The following is a 20,263-nucleotide window of genomic DNA, read 5'->3' as shown; positions in this document are numbered from 1 at the left end:
GACAGCCAAAGCGGCTAGCCTTAAATAACTACCTTACTTTGCATCATGCTCAACAACGCCCCTTATCTGTTCTAAAATCACGGTAAGCATCACTCCTTTGGCTTATTGCATAATTAGCATTATGTTTTTTACCTTAGCAAACTAATTCATCCTAACGCCCCCCTCAGGACACAAGCTAAAGTGCCCTTCAAATGGAGAACCTAAATTAAATGACAGATTTGTGCAGTAGAATGACATTCACAGGCATTAACCTAAATTGCCCATTATGAACTCAAGGGCTGTGTTATATCAGAACGATCACCAATGATTAACTCTTGTGTTTCATCTCATAAATGTGCTTTACTATATACTTACCAAGTGTTAGATGCTGGTATTGGTTTTAGCAGTTATAGTACTGTAGAACTAATTGCCTTAGACCCTTAGGCTATTTTTAGATGCACAGTAATCAGCAAGAAAGATCTGAGCCACGCAGTCACGGTTGGACAGATGGGAATCCATTAGATCAGCCTAAGGGGCCTGGACGCAATTAGCAAAGCACGTCTCAAAAACTTTAACCAGCTTAAACCCGTAGGCACCCCAGACCTGTTGATGGTATCAGCCCAGTAAGTGCTCTTCCTCATTAATACTGAGGGATGGTTGTCTATTCCGGCACACTTCCTGATATTGCTGTGCCTGATATTTGCTTTTTTGCTTTTGGTTCCTCCTGATAATTCAATTCCTCTCTTCTTATCTTACTGATACAATCAATCGCCGATGTTGTGGTTATGTCATGATTTTAAAATATATACTGTTGACAAACAAAATGACAAAATAAGTGAACAAAAAAAAAGAAAGGTTTAAAGTACAGTTGGTCTAAATAGAGTAATTCATTTATGTATTATACTTTAAATTAGGAAACACCATCACCAAATCCAGCACATTTCAAGGCAATTGTATGGCTCAAATTGCTAATAAAATCTACAAATGACCAGAACATTTTTGCATTTGTTACAGAATTACTACTTGACTTGTGATAACATTAACCAGCCTGAAGTAGCAGAAACCAGAATAAGACTAAAGTGACGACACTAAGCAACAAATTATATCACTGCTTTTAATATCTTCAATTAGACTCTTTAAAAAGATGTTTCAATCAATTATCTCCAATGGCCAACTTTTGTATAGGGAAGAGGAAAGAAAAGTTATATTTCTTTCAGTTAACTTTGTTTGTGTTATAGAGAAAAAAAGAAAAAAAAACATGGCAGAAAACCTCTTTGTCCTCGACAATCCTGTCTTGAAAAAGCAGATATAACAGTGGTTATAATTGCCTTAATAATTGCCCTATTGAAGTATTTCTAAGCCAATCAAGAAGCAACCACAGAGTATGATGAAGTGACATTAAGCACAAATATAATTGTGTGGAAATAGCATTTTAATCAGGACTGGAATGAAAAATTGTGAACCTGAAAAGCATTTCACCTCAGGGTTCTGTTCCCATGTGTGTGATTATTTACAGCCTGGCCTTGTAGGCTTTTAGGTAATGTTTGAACTTTTTGCTCTTATGGCTCTAATGCATATTGACATAGCCAAGAGCATGAAGGCAATATTGAGGCATTAACACTGCTTTTAATCTCTTTGAATGGGAGTACATTAAAAAGAAATATGAAGAGTATAAAAGAGAGAGCAAATTAAAAAGCATTTATTGTAATTCTATTTCAATAAAATGTCAACTGTGATTTTAAAGGTTAAATTGACTCGGTCAAAGGTTGACATTGTTGCAATTATCTTAAAGTTGTCCTGGTGCCAATGATCAGCTTTGTAGGCCAGTGAGAGTGGCTGCTGACTGGCAAATCCTCTTTTCACTCTTCACTCCTGCTGCTCTCCTTCAGTGCAGTTGTTGACTTCATTTAAAAACAGTGCATGTAATGACCTACATTCCTGCCAGAACGACTCAACATATCTTGGCTGGATCTATACAGAGGGGACTTTTTCAACTATCACTTCCCCTTCATGGATTATGCCTTAATGTTCAGATCTGCGTGCAATTCCTGTGCGATGGAATCAGCAAAAGTGGATTACCATGGGCTGGAAGACTATATCCTATGGCCAATGGTGGACATGATGCAAGGATACACAATATGTAAAACAATACAGGTCAGTTGTGGCCACAAGCCAACATGTGTTTATGAATTAAGGTGTTGGATATACTACAAGTGTTGCCTAAGATTTAACCTCTCAAGACTTTTCCCCTTCTCCATGTTGTTGTCAGAAGTTATACTCTATTTCTTTGTAACTCTTATTTTAACAAGAGTTCAGGATGTTATCATAGGGAGAGCCTGAAATCAAATAGTGCTTGAATCTAAACCAATACATCTGGATTTTGTTTTACATTAGAGAACAGTGTGATCAACCAGTCCAAAAAATAAAAAGCTGCCATTTTACAGCATTTTCTCAAAGGATGAAGATTTTCAGCTGCCATAATGACAGCCTTAATTAGGAAGGCAGATCTTTTAAAATACTATGTTTCACCATATTCGTTCTTTGCAGTGTTGATGCAAAGTGGCAATCAGACTGCTGACAATGGACAGTTAGTGGGCGGGACAGTGACAGAAGGACCTGGAGGAGTTTAACTCGGAGCCTTAACCAGCTCACGTCTAAATCTGGCCTCCGGATAATTTGCTGGCAAGCTGCCTTTCTTCTGGCACACATTGTGCAAACACGTTTCATCATGGGCTTCTTACAACATGCTACATGTGTCAAGCACAACCATACTATCCACATACATCTAAATGTTGAAAAGAGTTTAAACTAGGGCCGGGACTCGATTAAAAAAATTAATCTAATTAATTAGAGGCTTTGTAATTAATTAATCGAAATTAATCGCATGTTTAATCACATAAATATTTGACCTGAGAACAGTGAGAAGCAATTTTTTTCACATGGATTTTAGTATACCATTAGGCGCATTCACACCGCAGTACTTTTCCCACAAAGGTTCATGAGAACTTAGTTCATGAGAACTCTCTGAACCTGGGGGAGGATTAGGCAAATGAAGCCGCTGACGTCACTTCTTCTTCTTCTGCTTTGGGTTTACTGGCAGGCCGCAAACCACTTCACGGCGTATACTGCCGCCCAAAGTCCCCGGCCGGAAGTCCCCGGAGTTGGGGAAGGCTTCAGTAGAAGCTGCTGGGACTCCCAGCAGCTTCTACTGAAGCCTTCCGAGTAAATCGCCAGAACGCCGACACCTCCTCATCTCCACCGCTCCCATGTTTTATTTTGTGTTGCCATAAATTAGTCTCTCTGCGTTTCTGCGCTGGGATAATGCTAATGCTAATAATGCTAATGCGAGGATAATAAAATGGCGGCTTCACAAAACCTTTTGGGAGTTTTACGGGGCGTGGTTTGCAATCCGCCCAGCCAATCAGACACTCTTTTCTCACAAGAGAGCCGTACGAAAGTCCCTGCTCTCTAGCAGCTCTCTGCTCTCTAGCAGGGACTTTCGTGGGGGTAAAAAGGTTCTCATGAACTAATTTTAGTACCGGCTCTTTTTGGTGTGAACGCGATAAGAGGCTAACGTCCACGCTAGCTGCTATATGTTTTGCATTGAGGTGATACTTGAGGCTTGATGTGCTGCGGTGATATGCGAATTCCTTTTTGCATAATTTGCACACAACCGTGCTCTTATCGACGCTTCCATCCGTCCGTTTTTTAAAACAACATTTCCCACTGTTGTTCACTGTGGTTTGTTGTTGTCTGAAGTCATGAACGTTAGTTGGTACTCCAGTATAATCGGTACGCCTGAAACTCATCCAGTGAGAAACGTTCCGCGGTGCAAAAATAAGTGCGATTAAAATGCGTTAATTTTTTTAACGCGTTAATTTTTGTGTAATTAATTAATCTTAATTAACGCGTTAAAGTCCCGGCCCTAGTTTAAACAATTACGAGGCTTTGATATGCTTCTTTTAGGATTTGTTTTCTTTAATAAAGAACATGTGAGATGTCAATGTTAATCAGGAGACACAAAAGCTATAATCAATAAATCAATTGTTGTATATTCTTAGTGACAAAATAGCAACAATGATCATGGTTCAGCAAAGTCAGTGTAAAACGGTTGTCTCAAACCAGCAAGCAGCAAAATTAAATTGAAATGTTCAATTCAAATGATGTATCTCATACAAATATATAGGCCTATATATATTAGTAAGAACTTATTTTCAAAGAGCGATTAGTAAAAATGAAAAAAAACGGTTTGATTGAAATTGAATGAGGAGGGCTTACTTTCCACAGAGGATATTTGAATGAAGCCAGAATTGTTGATAGTAACCTTAATTTGTTTCATGTTAATGTATTTGTGATTTTTTTGTTTTTTTGTATCTGTCTCAGAATGTGTCAAATTTCTAAATTGGCCATACACGCTTAATTGCGTACCATTAGTGTTCTAAAGCAGCTGGGACTGAGATATGGCTACCAAAATGAATCCTGCATTCCTACATAATTCAACTCAAAATCATAATATATTTGAAACCCTAACCCTCTCCGCCTGGTAAACACCACACCCTTTTAACGCCACACCTGCAGTTTGTAAAAAAATGTGTTATAATTTGTAATCTCCAAACCCCCGCTGAGATTATCCTGATGACTTCACTGTGACATCACTAGAGTTATCTGTCAAAGCTCCTCCAAAGCCAAAGAGGAAGTTGTTCTCATGGGCTGAGTAATACTAACAATACTGAACTTAATGAATAACATTGGTAGAGTGCCCCTTTAAAAATGAATGTCTATTACATTAGGGAGTAAAGCAAGTGAAACCCCTCACTAATCACCATATTTTCCTCTTTGTATTCACCCCCAACAATGACACTCTTCCAGCATCAGGGTGCTGCCTCCTCATGATCTGACAGCATTGAATGTGGTCAGACAAACTCACCACCATGGTCACCTTTGCCGAGACGACAGTAGTCCGCCCCATGGAGCTGCGTGAGCCGCCCTGCCTTACCGCCACCCTGTCCCCTGGGCTGCGGAGGAAAAAGAAGCTGTGGCAGAACGCTGTGAAACACATCATTACCCAGCAGGAGCTCAGCGCCCAGGTGATACATAATCATCAGTGGATTTGTTGAACTCTAGATAATACTGTTGTCTTTTACTGCTTGGTGTCCTATTGTTTTGTCATATTCATCTACACGATTATGAGGATTGTGATGGACATGGTAAGCTCTGAACCACTGCTTCATTTGACACAAACCAGATAACATTAACTGAAAAACCTGTTTAGTGACTGTCCCAACAAAATCATATTATGTGACATAACACCAAGGCTACTTTGTCACATGGTTTCACAGTACTTTCCCACTGTTTTTAGATTGAAGCTGTCTCTGATATTTATGCCATTACTCGTATACGATGGAGGTGAACGGATATGGTGCTCCAAATTCTGGAACATGTAATTAATGTAAAAATAGAAATTAAAATTAAATGAAGTTGCTACTCGGATAGGAATTTGCATTGGTATATTCAATACAAGGCCATTACAGGACAGTACCCCATGAAGATATATACTTATTGTTTATACATTTTTTCTCAAAACCCCTTCGGTGTTCCATCTAATAACAGACTGGAAAAAAGGATTATATTTCCTTATTGCCCTTGGTCTTGGAATGACCTGCAGGTTAAACCAAAACAAAAACTGTTCATGCCCCAATGCATAGGGATTTTGTCTGTGTTGTTACCTTAAACTCTTGTGTCGCGTGGACACATTTTCACTTGTGTAAATTGTTGGGATTTAATTGTGATGTGTGTACATCATAGACTTTGCTGCCTTCTTGGCCAGATCAATATTTTAAAAGAGATTTAAGCTCTATTGGATTTTTCTGTTTAAAAAAAGGTTAAATAAATTGAAGTTATGCTTTGTATATCTGGTGGAGACTTAGCCCGTCCTACTCATATATTCTTGCCAAAAATCAGACAACCTTACAATCTTTCTGTAATTTAAAGGAATGAAGGCATGCAGTAAGGATGAGAATGGGAAATGTGAGTAAACACATATCATTTTCTGTCATCTTGGCAGGTGGGTTTGGAGCCAGCAAGTAAAATCTCTGTGACGGATACCTACATGAATGAGATCAACAAACAAATCCGCAACAGGGCCTCACGTGGGGTCACTAAACGCCGGGCCTCCTCGATCAGAGTGCACCCTTCACAGCCCCGCGGCTCAACCTGCTCCTACAACGGTATCAGGAGTAACGAATACGCCAGCGATGCCGATTTCTTTAAACACTGGGGCCACTCAATTCGTGGAGTCTACATTCCCAGCCTGAGGCACACATTTAGGTCTCGGGATCTGGAGAAACTCTACCAGCAACACTACTCCCACCAAAGACGCAACTCTCTGGCCATCACCAATGTAATTGATGCAATGGCCAAGCTACACATATTGCTTCTGTACTTGGCCCTGGCCCCTGATGGGGTCACAGACACTCTGCGTGGCGTCCTCACAGGCGTTTTCATGTTGTTAGCTATAGTGCTCTGCGTCGTTGTGTTAACCTGCAAAGACTACATGACCCCTGGGTGGCTTAACTACGCAGGCCTGGCTAGCTGGATGTCTCAGACCACACAGGTGCTGGGAGGACTGGTGTATGGACTGGAGAAAGACCCTTCGTGGTATGTTTTGTTCACTTTGTTCGCCACCTACACGCTGCTGCCCTTACCTCTGCTGTGGGCCATGTGCGCCGGCTCCCTCACCTCAGTACTTCACCTTCTGGTGGAGATTGTGCGTCACTACAATGATGCCGAGCTCTTGAGAAAGGTGAGGAAATCAGTTTTTGAGTTTTTCTAAACATTGCTCCGCCCAAACAATTCTTTTTTTGTCATTATCAAACCAAAACTTTTTTGTCATTATCAAACCAAAACTTAGTTAGATTCCTTTATTTCTTATTCTACTGTTTAACTATACTATAAAATCAAATATATTATGGATAATAATGCATTTATAAGTGATGAAATGTAATGCCTGTCTATGCCTAAACATTTAGTGTAAAAAATCTCACTTTAGTATGCCATCTTATTTTGCAGAAAAAGCCTTTTGTCTATTCATGTATCAAGAGCTAATCATATATTGTACATAATTCCTTTAACTATAAACATTTCTCTCTGAGATCCCTAAAGAAAAAACTGTTTCCTATTTCCTATCTTTTTCCTTACCCTACATGCTTTGGGTTTACCTGGTTAAAATCAACTCTATGATACATATTCTCTCTTGCATGCAGGTGTTTGCCAAAGGCCTGCTCTACCTAGGTATGAACACAGCCGGCTTGTTCATCCACTACCTGACAGACCATGCCCAGAGACAGGTGTTCCTGGAGACGCGGCGCTGCATTGAGGGTCGCCTCAAACTAGAGCAGGAGAACCAGAGACAGGTAGGTGACTGCTGCATAAAGCTAGAGGTCAGACAATGATGCTTTTTTAACACCACTGACTTTCGTCTAAACTTTCCAAAAAAATGGCTCCTGAATCATCTTCTAAACCTGTGAATTAGCAAGCATTATACTGCTGAAGCTATACTTTGCAAATATAGTTTATTATTTGTCCACACAGGAGCGTCTGGTGCTGTCGATCCTGCCTCGCTTTGTTGCCTTGGAGATGATCGCTGACATAAGCTCTATGGTAGACGAGCTTAATCCTCATGAGTTTCACAAGATTTACATCCACCAGTACAAGGACGTCAGGTACACAAACAAACACAAAAAAAAAACACTTACACACAAAATACATTTCTCATGGATGCTGTTAATTGTTTTTATAGCACTTGGGAGTCTTTGGAATAGCAAATTCTTCATTTTCTTTACAATCTTGCAAATCGAACATTACATTTTCCTTGCTGACACTTTTATATAAAGCAACTTACAATAAGTGCATTTAACCATGAAACAAAGAAACACAAGAAAGAATCCTCTCGATACATTTCCGATCTATAAACTCAACCAGATTATGTGCTATCGTATTAGCTTCACTTAAAGCCAAACCTTTGTAAGTGTTACGTACAGAAGATAGATGTTTTTTTTTGGCCTAGATGCAGTCAAAGCCAAACTGTTGATACAGATGAATTTATATCAGAATCAGATATCTTTAATTCGTCCCAAAGTGGGGAAATTTAAAACGTTACAGCAAAGGGTCTAATCTGCAGACAAAAAGGCAAAAATAACATTAGTGGAATAACATAAAGAGGAAAGCATACCTTAACTAGAGAATGCAATTCCTGAAGAAATTGCTAGTGGGAATGCTTTATGCTGAAAAGCTGACGCTGAACTGCTATGCTGAAATCTAATGTGTAAGAAGAATGATACATGAACACTGGGGGCTTGAATGTGTGATAAGAGAAGAAAATAAAGTAAAAAGGCTTGGAAAAGGAGCAGAATATTTGAACTGCAAACTTTTGAACTAACTTGATGGCGAATGATCTGTCGCCATGCCAACGGCATTTGATGACACCCCATAATACGCAGATGTGTTGATGGCTGCATCGTTACCAAACCTGTGAAGTTTTGGGCCATTTCGAGCATTTGAACTGAAGTTGTGAGAAAACCGTGTTTCATAGTGAGCATTGTGTTGCCAAGGCAACGGCATTTGAAGAAATCTTAAAACTGTCAAATACATGTCTTCACGGCTGGACTGTTAGCACACGTGAAGTTTGAGCACTTTTTGACAATTTTCATAGGAGTTATAGCAATATCGTGTTTTACGGCGAGGGATACAATACACTCAATACACACTAATGTTACAATGGCAACAGCTTTTGAGGAAAACTCACTAATGGCACATATTGAAGGCTGGACCATTAACCATTATCTGAAGTCTGCTGCTCTGAGCATGTCAGTTGGAGTTATGACATCATCGTGTTCCATGATATTTGAGCTAACGACGTGTCCAGATATCAATGGTGTCCATGGTGATGAGGAGAGCATTTTCATTGTTCTGAATGAGAGATAAACCTCTTACATGTGAACGTTTTGTTGTAGAACCGTAACAGATATCGGTGAAATTTCAACGCGTGAAGCATCTGAAGGAAGTTGAGCATCTGAAGTGTACTTTTTGTGTACTTTCGGGTTAATAATGTGGCCTTTTTGGCAGATTAACTAAAGGTGTGCGGCTAATGCTGTGAGTAAAGATCAGCTTGAATTTACAATTGGCTTTAATGGAGACATGTTGAAGGTTTTTGTCACTTCATGCCCTCAAGAGGCATTTTGTTTAATTATTTTGCTTAATTTGTTTTCATTTTTCAAGCTACGAGATGTTTTCCTACGTTTGTCATGACAAATTATGTCTCAGGAGTATAGGGTTTGGGAATTATGGCAGGTTTAAAAATATATATATGAAGGCGAATTTCAAGCTGTCCTCCACTCTAGCTTTGAGATCACACACCTTAACGAGCTGCTCAATACACACTAATGTTACAATCTGAAGAAGGCCTCTTTACCAAGGTCTGAACAATGTTTAATATTTCTAAAAGTATGAATCAGATTAAAAAGTAGTTTATCATGAATAATGTCAGAAAGATGTGTAACATTTTTAAGTTGGAATGAGGTTTCTGAGTGAAAGTATGAAGGAACAGTTAGCAGTTGAAGTTGCATGAAGATTTTTCAAGTCTGAAGAGTTTCTCCATTGACTTCCATGTTAAAAATGTGATGAATTATGGGATGTATCTCTGGAATTATGAAAGTTATGAATGAGAAAAGTAATATCCATCGCAATTTCAGCCATAATGCTGTATCAGCATTCCCACTAAATTAAAACAAATCAAATAATTAGACACACAAGTAACAAAAATCAACAAAAACACAAGCAATGAGGTAGCAGATAAATCTAAGGTGTATATTGCACAGTAATCTCTCAACAGTGGTGTAACAGTCTGAGTATTGAAGTTACAGGAGTCCCCTTATACATTTTAAATGTTTTAGCCTAACACTTGCGCTCTCACGTTGCAGCATCCTTTTTGCAGACATAAAGGGCTTCACTCTGATGTCCATGAAACTATCAGCCCAGGATCTGGTCCGAACCCTCAACGAGCTCTTCGGGCGCTTTGACCGACTAGCAGATGTGAGAATTTGAGCCCTTTTGTTTTTAGATCATATATTTTCTATTTCAATAACTTATTTTCTCTTTTTCCTGGTGTCTTGATCATTCCTCATCACAGGAGCACCACTGCTTGCGGATAAAGCTCCTGGGAGACTGTTACTACTGTGTGTCAGGTGTCCCTGAGCCGCAGCGTGCCCATGCCCGTCACTGTGTTGAGCTGGGCCTGGACATGATCAACGCTATAGGGTCAGTGTGACTGTAGGTCAACCCTGTCAGAAACTCTATGAATCAGCCTATACCATAATAACATAGTGAGGATGGCCAACACCATTGTCTATGACCCCAACCATGTCCTGATCAGTGAATATGAACATATATAATGGAGATACAGAGTTCCAAGATGTATTAAGTTAGACTGAAGCACTCCTCTTTGCACCAGTCAATCCTCAAATTAAATACAGAGCTAAATCCCAGGTCAAATGTACACTAGAGGGTCTTGAGCAACTTTTCTCTGACTGTGTGATGTTATATTAAGAATTTCCCAATTTGTGATTAATATAGTATCTATCTATCTATCTATATTAAATGTTTGTACTCCTTGTATCTTAATATTTGTCCTTGCTTGATGTTGCAAATGGAGCTGCTGTGATGCAAGAAAAAGTTCAGACTTGATCTGACAATAAAGTATTATCGTATCATATAGTATTCATTCGTTGGACTTCTTCAGGGGTCATCGTCTTGTGTCCTGAAAACTAGAGTTTTAGTCTTACGCGGTGGCTTTACTTCCCACAAACTCCAGGTACGTGCGGAATCAGCTGAAGTTTGACTTGGACATGAGGATTGGGATCCACTCGGGCTCTGTGCTGTGTGGGGTGCTGGGCCTGCAGAAATGGCAGTTTGACGTCTGGTCCTGGGACGTGGGCATTGCCAACATGCTGGAGGCCGGGGGCATACCTGGGTGAGTGGTCTTTGGAAGTGCCAGCAGACAGTGATGCAAGAAGTATACAGATCTTTAACTTAAAAGTCATAATAATAGTGTATTATCTTCACAAGTATTCATTGTGCTCATTGCAGAATAATGTAAATTATATTCAAATGTGTATTGGTTTAAGGTTGCTGCTTTCTACTGAATATATTGCTAGGTAACTTTAAAATTACACCAAGGGATCAATAAAGTCTTTATAATAATCGGCATCATACATTTTTTGGGCAAAATATGGTGTATTTGAGTAAGAAGTAGAATAGTTAACACTCATTAAAACTCATGACATATTCTCCTATTCATCCACTTAGATCCAACTGTTATGCCTCCATTGCTATAAAATGATAATAAAGTGCCTCAAAAAAGTCTTGACCTTTCATTAGAAGTGAATATTTTAGTCAAAATGTGTCCCTTGCTTCAATAATCTATATTTTCAGCTGGGATTCAATTAATTTTCGGAAACATTTTAAACATAATTAAGTTAGTGAAATCGAGCTTTGCTTTTCTGCCTCAGATGACACTTGACAGGCTTGTCAGTTCTTTGTCATTTACAGAAAAGCAAATGTCCTCATTCTGAATTGATGCCATGATTATTCAAATAGAAAATATCTTCTAAGGGCAGAATTCTCCATTGTGTGGTTTAACACTAGCAGTCAACTTGTTGTGCCTTTTCTGACATGTTTCACCTTCACACTGACACATTGACAGTTGTACAGTGTCAGTGTGTTGCTACGGAAACATAGTGTTTAGAGTAACGTTTTCCAACGGTCTTTGTCTCGATTGTTAAGCTGTTTTAAAAATGACATACACACATTTTGTAGTCAAAGATAGAAGTTTTTTGTCTCGGTTTTCTCACAACTTCTACAATCTTCACATTATGATTTTAAAACATTATTTTGTACATTGCTGATAATCCTCTCTGCTTCTATTCTCTCTCTTCTAGACGCATCCACATCTCAAGGGCAACTCTGGACTGTCTGGGAGGCCTCTACAAGACCGAAGCTGGCCACGGCCGCGACAGGAACGAGTTTCTGCTCAAACACAACATCGACACTTTCTTCATCTATCCTCAGCAAAAGAGCAAAGTTCACCACACTGAGCCCCCCAAAATCCTGAAGACTAATCGAACCTGGACCCCAGAGTTTGCATTTGGGAATGCCATTGACATGAACAGTGTAAGTGTTTCTTAAACAGCTTTCTATTGTTGGCACCAAGTACCTTAATGACCTGTTTTCTTATTTTATTTTCTCGCAGATCCTCGCTGCCTTCACCAACGGATCACTGCCCAACATATGGCTGTCCACCTCCAAAGAGATCAACAAACGCATCCAACACGCTATTGAGGTTCGAAGCAGTGATCGAATGCACAGGGAGCACATCACCCCCCTGACCCTGGTGTTCAAAGACCCTCACATTGAGGAAAAGGTAAGCGGGTCTTTCATGTGATCAATACGAGGAAATAAATTAATGCCCCAGATTAAATCATATTGTTTTTTTATCTCTTTCGGGCTGTCTAGTTCTCCCAGATGAGAGATGAAATGTTCAACTCCAACCTGGTGTGCTCCTTCATCATGTTCCTCTTTCTCATGGTTGTTCAGACCCTCATTTCTGCACCCAGGTAGGGAGACACTAAGATCATCCAATCGGATCTCACATTATTCACATTGACAATTTCATCTTTTTGGTTTATCAGGTTTGAACGGTTAATTTAAGCCTTTTTATCAAAGCTTAATGCTTTAAAAGTAATATGTTTACGGTCATTGGAATTTAACATTGATATAACTTTATCATTTAAGTTCTCCGTGTATACGAAGAACTACAAGATGAAACATTAAAAGTCCTTAATAATCTGTATTCCTAGATAGAGAACAATCTCAAATGTAACTTTTAATTTCTGTATTTTGTTTCACAGTGTCATTCAAAAGAAAAACGAAATCTGACGCATTATACTGAGATTAAGATAAAAGCTAGTTTGTCTGATTTTAAAACCACTATGGTTTTCATGTTTTTTTTTACCATGGTGTACTTATCTGCCATTTGTTTTTTACCTTTTGTGTTTTTTTATTATTAATATCGTGTGCATACTTGGTTATTTTTAAATATGAAAGTCTGTTCTCTTCACTTTATCTGCATGTAATAATTTCCCCATTGTGGATTCTGATTCTGTTTTTACTTGAATGCCATCTGCAGGAAGTACCAGGAATTACAGTTTGCAATAGTCTTGAACATTTGTCACAGAATTCTTGTTTCTTTATTCTACCCTGGATATACATGTTCACTACTCACTTCCTTCCTGTTTCCCTTCCATTCCTCCCTTGTTCTTCCTCTGCAGTCTGTTCCCAGTCATCTTCCTGTTTTCGGTCTTCCTGCTCCTCTACATGCTGCTGCTGATGTTGGCCCTGGCTGAAGAGTTCAGGTGTACGCCTGCACCTCTACTGCAAATCTGTGGCTGGATCCATGAAAACAACAGCGCCCGCAACCTCCTCACCCTCACCGCCATACTCCTCAACTTTGGCTTGGTGTCTACTAACATGGTGAGAGCCTAAAACAAAGGGCCAGACCTATACACATGCATTTATTGAATAAAGTTGAATTATGTTCAGCAAATGTTACTTTTATACTGCTGTACTGGTTGTGTCTGAGACATTTCCACTTTAGACTGTACTTTGCAAATCACATGAACGTAAGCAAATTCTCCTGCTGTTTGCATGATCCCACACTTAACTATGCATAATGGAGAAAGGTGTGCCTTCCTGCTGACATTCAAAATGAGCCTCAAATGACAAGAAAACGACACTTCCATACACAGATTGGACATGAAACCAACCATAAGCAAACAAAAAAAATGAAAAGACTCAAACCTTTATAACGTCTAAAAGAGAACTGTGACCAGTATGTTGGAAAGAGACAGCTTTGGGGAGGAGCACTTTTTAGACTAGAATAGAGTTTGTTTAAAGTGGTCTTTGAATGAGGTTACAAGTATACACAAAGATCACATAAAAACTCCAGCACACTCTATTTCAAACAATTAACGTGTCTATTTGTAAATGGCAAAATCATTTCAATGCTTAAAACTATAAACAAACTTTAAATCATACTGACATACTCCCTGAAAAGAGTCTTCCTGAGTCTAATTGTGTACCTCTTTTGTTAGTTGTCATAGTTTTAATGTAACTTCCTTTATTTGTGTGTTGTGCTTGTGTCTAGATATGGTGTATTCTCACAGACACAGAGGAGGCTAATGTTATGGACACAACAAGCTCAGCTTCCCATCCTCTCACTGTCTGCACTTGCCCTGAGGTAAAAGCACTTGTACATTTAACACCCAATAATCATTTTATTGAAGTTGTTAGGACTATCTCCCATCCAGTCATCTTATCACTTTCTTCCTCAGTGTCTTCAACCCTCTCCTCTCTCCCTCTGTCTCCTCAGGTCTTTGTATTGAGTGGTGTAATCGCCATGGTGACCTGTGCTGTGTTCCTGCGTTTGAACTCTCTGCTGAAGCTGGCTGTGTTGCTGCTGGCCGTGGCCGTCTACTCCTACCTCATCCACCTGGCCTTCCTCACACTCACACGCCATGATATGACTCAACGGTCAGTGGAAAATATAACCCGGACCTCCCAGGCTGAACTTTTTTCTACAAGTTTAGGTTTCTAATTGTTTAGATTTTTTAAAAGTTTTAGTATTTCAATGGCTGTTGTATTTCCATCACTTCAGTCACATGCTTTTATCACATGGCAATACTTATGTTGATGTATAATGTTGTAAAATGTTTTTATAATTGTTATGCTATGACGTTTTTGTCTTTGCTTTTGTTTGCTTTGTACAGCCCTTTGAGGCATTTCTTGTTATTTGGGGCTATAATAACTTTGATTTGATTTGATTTGTTGTGATTCGATGTATGTTTGTAGTTAAGTTTAAATTTGCCATTTATATATCCTACACTATTCTGTTTTTATCACAAATACATTTAAGAGCAGCAATGTGGAGCCAATTGTTGATACTTGTTATACTTCTAGGTAGTAAAGTATTACTGTATAATATAATATAAATAGTGTCAAATCAAGTACGAGTAAATACAGTATTTGATTAAATAATGTTATATTCCACCATTATACTTCTCTCTTACTTCTCAAAATGTGCATCTCTATAACAACCCCTCTTTATTCATATTTGCACAGGTCTCACTTCGTCAGGAGAAAGGGAATTTCGATCTCCCTCATGGTCATGTTTATTATTGCTGTCTTCTACAATGGACGGCAGGTACTGTTGAACTTTGATTTGGGATTTATGGATTTTAGTCCGTCATCATTCTGATATTTTTCTAACATGCATTAGATAAGATGCATGACCTCTGATGGTTTTACCTGTCCTATTCTTTTCAGTGGGAGGCCACTGCCAGACTGGACTTCCTGTGGCGTCTGCAGGCCCAAAAGGAAGTGGAGGACATGAGGGAACTTCGGGAACACAACGAGTGTCTATTACACAACATCCTGCCTGTCCATGTGGCCCGACACTTTCTGGACCGAAGCAAGAATGATGAGGTGCCGTAAACATGGCCTCACTGTGAAAGCCTCCCTTTTAATTATGCTTTTTTTCTGTAATTATTTTACGTTTGTTGCCTTTATCAAGGGAGCACAAACCGACTGTGAGAATAATCCAAGTCTAATTTAAATCCCGATTGGGTGATTGTATGTATGTATTTGCTGTTGCTATTGTGTTGACCTTGTTTAAAGTAGAACTAACATCATGATAAAGAAGATGTTCTTGAAATGTTCTTGTTTTATACAAACATTTTTACTGAACGCCTTCACGTGTTTGTACAGTTTATCGATAACTGTAACCTTGATTGATGTTTTGCAGTGATAATAAAATGTCATAACATATCAATAGTCAAACAAAAGGTCTTTTAGGATGAAAGTCATGACACAATTTTCGTTTCAGGAGCTTTACTCTCAATCCTACGATGAAGTGGGTGTCATGTTTGCCTCCATCGCTGGGTTCAATGAGTACTTTGAGCAGAAAGAGATCAAACATGAGGGCGTGGACTGCCTCCGACTCCTGAATGAGATCATTGCTTGCTTTGATGAGGTAAGAATGGGACTGAAATGAAAGTGCACCCTATAGAGTGAATTCAGATCATTGTATGACTATGTATGATGTATAAAAGCCAAAATACTCCATCTATGGCAGGGGTGTCAAACTCAAGGCCCGGGGGCCAAATCCGGCCCGTGACTTCATTTTCTGTGGCCCCACAAGAGCTTGCAAATAATATAATATGTTTGTTATACGGTTACATGGCGATTTACAGAAGCACGTTGCCCATAAACTACATGTCCCACAATGCATCTCAGATATGCCTTTTTCTCAGAATTGTTCTTTTTTTTCTAAATGTAACTTTTTTTTCAAAACGTCACTTTTTTTATATATATGACCTCATAAAACAAAGCCTTTAGACAGCTTTGATATCAAGGTAGTTCATATTATATTTTCCTCCTTATTGCCTCCGTCTGGAGCTGCAGAACTGTTATCTATAGCTCGCATACTTTTTTTAAAATTTTGACTTTGACTTTTTTTTCAGAATTTGGCTTTTCTTTTTAAATCATTTTGTGACATTCTCACTGAAGAGACTTGCAATTATTTGCCCTAGACTTCTTCTTTCAGACGTAGTTAATTATGAAGTTATTACCCTATCGGATAATAATCCAATGCAGAGGCAATCATGTAATATATAATACATTATTTTATATATGTATATTTATAAAGTCTTAAAGTTACAACCGGCCCTTTGAGTGCAACCATAATGCTGATGTGGCCCTCGATGAAATTGAGTTTGACACCCCTGATCTATGGCATTGTTTTAAAGGCAAATGTTAATTATGCAAAGTAGTATAGTAGATAATACAGTATATTTTTGAACTATATCAATTAGAGCAATAAAAACATGAACTGCAATTCAAATTTCAAATATTTGTATGAATTTAGTATTTCCTTACCTGGCTTCTAAGGTGAAAGAATATAAAGAATCTAATAAACATTCAATACTAATATGAATTATAACATAGATAGCGGGCTTTATTTCAGGCCGAGCTATTGACAAATGTTGTCATAACTCTATTTGTCAGATTGAAGTTTAATTTGTTTTCTGTTTCTCTTATGTTATTTAACAAGCTGTTGGAGGAGTCTTACTTCCACTATGTGGAGAAGATTAAGACGATTGGGAGTTGCTACATGGCGGCCTCAGGCTTGGCTCCAGACAGAGAGGTGGGACATATTTTTCCACACATGTGCTATCTTTTGTTTTGACTGTATTTACCCTTCCAATATCCTCATCCTCCTTTCTCTCTCTCTATATATAAAACTGTCTCTGCATCTCTCTCAGGAATCTATGGATGAATGGAATCACCTGAGTGAGCTGGTTTTGTTTGCGTTGGCAATGCAAGAGACCTTGATAGACATTAACAAGCAAACTTCCAAAAACTTTAAGCTGCGTGTGGGTAAGTGTCTCACCTCCTACAAACAATAGATGGTTGATACAAAATGTTCTATGTAGGGATTTTTGGTGTTGGATGTATGACTAATTTGTCTAAAGTGAATGCTGTGTCTGTGTTTCACTTAATCAGGCATTGCCCACGGGCCGGTGGTGGCAGGAGTGATCGGTGCCACTAAGCCGCAGTACGACATCTGGGGGTCCACAGTGAACCTGGCCAGCCGCATGGACAGCACGGGGGTGAGCGGGCGCATCCAGGTTCCTGAGGCCACGCGCAGGATCCTGGTAGAATGGGGTTTCATCTTGGAGCTACGTGGAGAAATCTTCATCAAGGGGGTGAGTGGCTGTCCATTTAGATTTTAACTTTTAATTTAAAGCAGAATTCAAAACAGTTTAAGAAATAAAAGCTTAGCCCATAGGACAAATTAAACAAGAGGGACATCTACTGGTGAAAAGTAACAACTCTATTTTTTGAGTTACATCCTTGTTCAGGAAGGGACACTTGTGTATGAAATGTGTAATCAAATCAAATCAAATCAAGTTTTATTTATATAGCACATTTTAAAAACGATTTTTGGTCGAGCCAAAGTGCTGTACATGCGATAAAAACACTTTACTGCGATAAATTACAACAGCAAATATAAAATTCAAACACAGGGAAATGTCAGGAGGCGTGCTCCGCTCTGACTAGAAGGCCAGGGAGAAGAAGTGAGTCTTTAGTGTCGATTTAAAAACCCCTAGGGTCTGGGCCGACCTCACATGGAGTGTAGTCACCTATTATGCAAAATCCAATTTTTCATGTATTTTATACATAAACATGTGTAAAGAGATTCTGAAAGTTTCAGGAAAAAAGAGCCGCTCACTTTTTGTCCTGATCCATTTATATAAAAACCTGTCTGAAAATGAGCTGATCAGATTTTGGCCAATTTATGATGTCATAACGATGTTTTGGCTTGTGTAACCATTAGCCAATCACCAACCAAGGTAACCCCCGCCCACCTTATCACCTGAATCTCCTCCTAGAGCACCATTGTGTTCTTTTTAACCAAATGTCTCTCAGAGGGGCGTGGGGAGTGGCTCCTTATTTTCATCTAAAGTAACAGACAGAGAATCAGCACTTTGGAAACAGGGCTGAAACAGAGGGGTTTATGGGATGCTACAATGGGTGATCTGTTTGGTATTTGGAGCAAAACACTTCAGAGACATGTTTTGTATATATCTGAGACCTATAATGTATTGATGAAAAACAGTATAATAGGGGACCTTTAATGCATCCTAATCTAGTTTGTGAAGAGGTCTTTTCAAAATAATCTTGAGGGTCATTGAGAAATAATGATGTGACCGCTGCTCTCATTGCAGGTGAGCGAGCGTCAGGGGAAAGTCCGCACCTACTTCATCAGCACTTCGCGCATCAAGAGGTCCAATATGGGCACAGATCGCCAGGGGTCGCGGACTGGGGGCCGCATGACGCTGGCAGCAGTGGTGTTTGGTCTTGTCCAGGCCAAACACAAGGAGAAGATAAGAAAGACCAATGGGGGGTTCAGTCGCTCTGGCTGCTGAATTAAACAATGAAAGGACTTATAGATTCACATGACTGTATGTGGGGAAGGAAACGGCCTGGCCATGTTGTTTCTTTAATGGTTTACAGTTTTGTTGTGTGTGTCTCATACTTTGCCATAACAAAATTAGCTGCACAAACAGGATCTGAATCCTACCATGTTCATACATGGGCAGATTTCAGTTCAGAAGTCCAGCTTCAATCTTTAACTGAATAATAGATCCATGTGTCCATGAACTTTGCTTAGAGAGGACCTAACGTCATACTGGGTTCTTTTACAGTCTTAATAAGCATCTTGAGGGTTCTGCTTTCTCTTTTGAAAATGCCATATCTAAGCTTTATAAGGAGTATTAAGCATATCACTTTCATTTTGTGCAACACTAACAAAGGCCAACATGTCTTTTTATTTATTAAATGTTTTTACTGGGATAAGACTCCAGAAATACCTCAGACCTTTAAGCCAAAATACCAGATACCTCTCACAGACCTCTTCAATGGCCTACACAATGCTGACTAGTGTTTACTGTTTTATTCTGCATCTTTCTCAAAACGTTTTTCCTGTATATGTTGTTATTTCTAACTCTAATAATCATGATGTTATGTTATATTGTAGATCTAATGCATATTGTCACTGTCACATAAAAAACACCTTACTACTGCTAATTATGATGTGTTTTTATCAAGCGGCAAACTCTGGGGAACAGCCGGGAAGCCAATACGGAAGTGCCACACACTGCAGTTCATACATGGGCCGCTAGGGACTGGCTGCAGAAAGGAGCAATTTCCATAGACCCCCATGTTAAAATGCCCAACTTTACAGCAGAAAAAAACATGTTTCTACCCATGGATGCAATAAATATTATTATCGATATAGTTAGATTCCACCTTCATGATTATGAATCTGTGAGTGAATTGTTTTCTAACACGACCCTTTTATTTACATTAGGTCTTAAAGTTTTTGCATAAATTAGGGCGTGGTCACGTTGATGGACACGTACATGCCTCACTGTCAGCTAACAGCAACTTGTCCACTCTGCTAGGCTACAACCATAGAGGCTACAACGTTAGTTAGTCATAGTACTGTACTTGACCCTTTAGCTTTAGCCGTGTTCGTGGTGATTGTGCCTTTTAGGGAATATTGTTACAAATACCAGACAATTAAAATGTCGTGCTGTGCGCTTGAATG

General features: G+C 39.1%; 1 protein-coding gene across 1 annotated transcript; it reads left to right on the top strand.

Moving 5' to 3' along the window:
- The first annotated feature begins 1,908 nt into the window (after positions 1-1,908).
- Positions 1,909-19,850, top strand: si:dkey-206f10.1 (adenylate cyclase type 8). The gene is made up of 21 exons (XM_034197740.1): positions 1,909-2,133; positions 4,849-5,066; positions 6,044-6,781; positions 7,242-7,391; positions 7,570-7,700; positions 9,957-10,068; positions 10,166-10,293; positions 10,847-11,005; positions 11,973-12,204; positions 12,284-12,454; positions 12,547-12,647; positions 13,362-13,563; positions 14,237-14,329; positions 14,462-14,622; positions 15,211-15,292; positions 15,415-15,573; positions 15,974-16,120; positions 17,201-17,293; positions 17,412-17,526; positions 17,653-17,855; positions 18,879-19,850. The coding sequence occupies exons 2-21, from the start codon at positions 4,887-4,889 to the stop codon at positions 19,077-19,079; spliced, it is 3,558 nt and encodes a 1,185-aa protein (XP_034053631.1). The 5' UTR covers positions 1,909-2,133; positions 4,849-4,886; the 3' UTR covers positions 19,080-19,850.
- Positions 19,851-20,263: the final 413 nt, after the last annotated feature.

The sequence above is a fragment of the Gymnodraco acuticeps genome, unplaced genomic scaffold, assembly GCF_902827175.1.
Source record: "Gymnodraco acuticeps unplaced genomic scaffold, fGymAcu1.1, whole genome shotgun sequence".
Taxonomy (NCBI): Eukaryota; Metazoa; Chordata; class Actinopteri; order Perciformes; family Bathydraconidae; genus Gymnodraco; species Gymnodraco acuticeps.
Note: the sequence above shows the minus strand (reverse complement) of the source record. Positions and strands in the feature narration are given on the sequence as shown.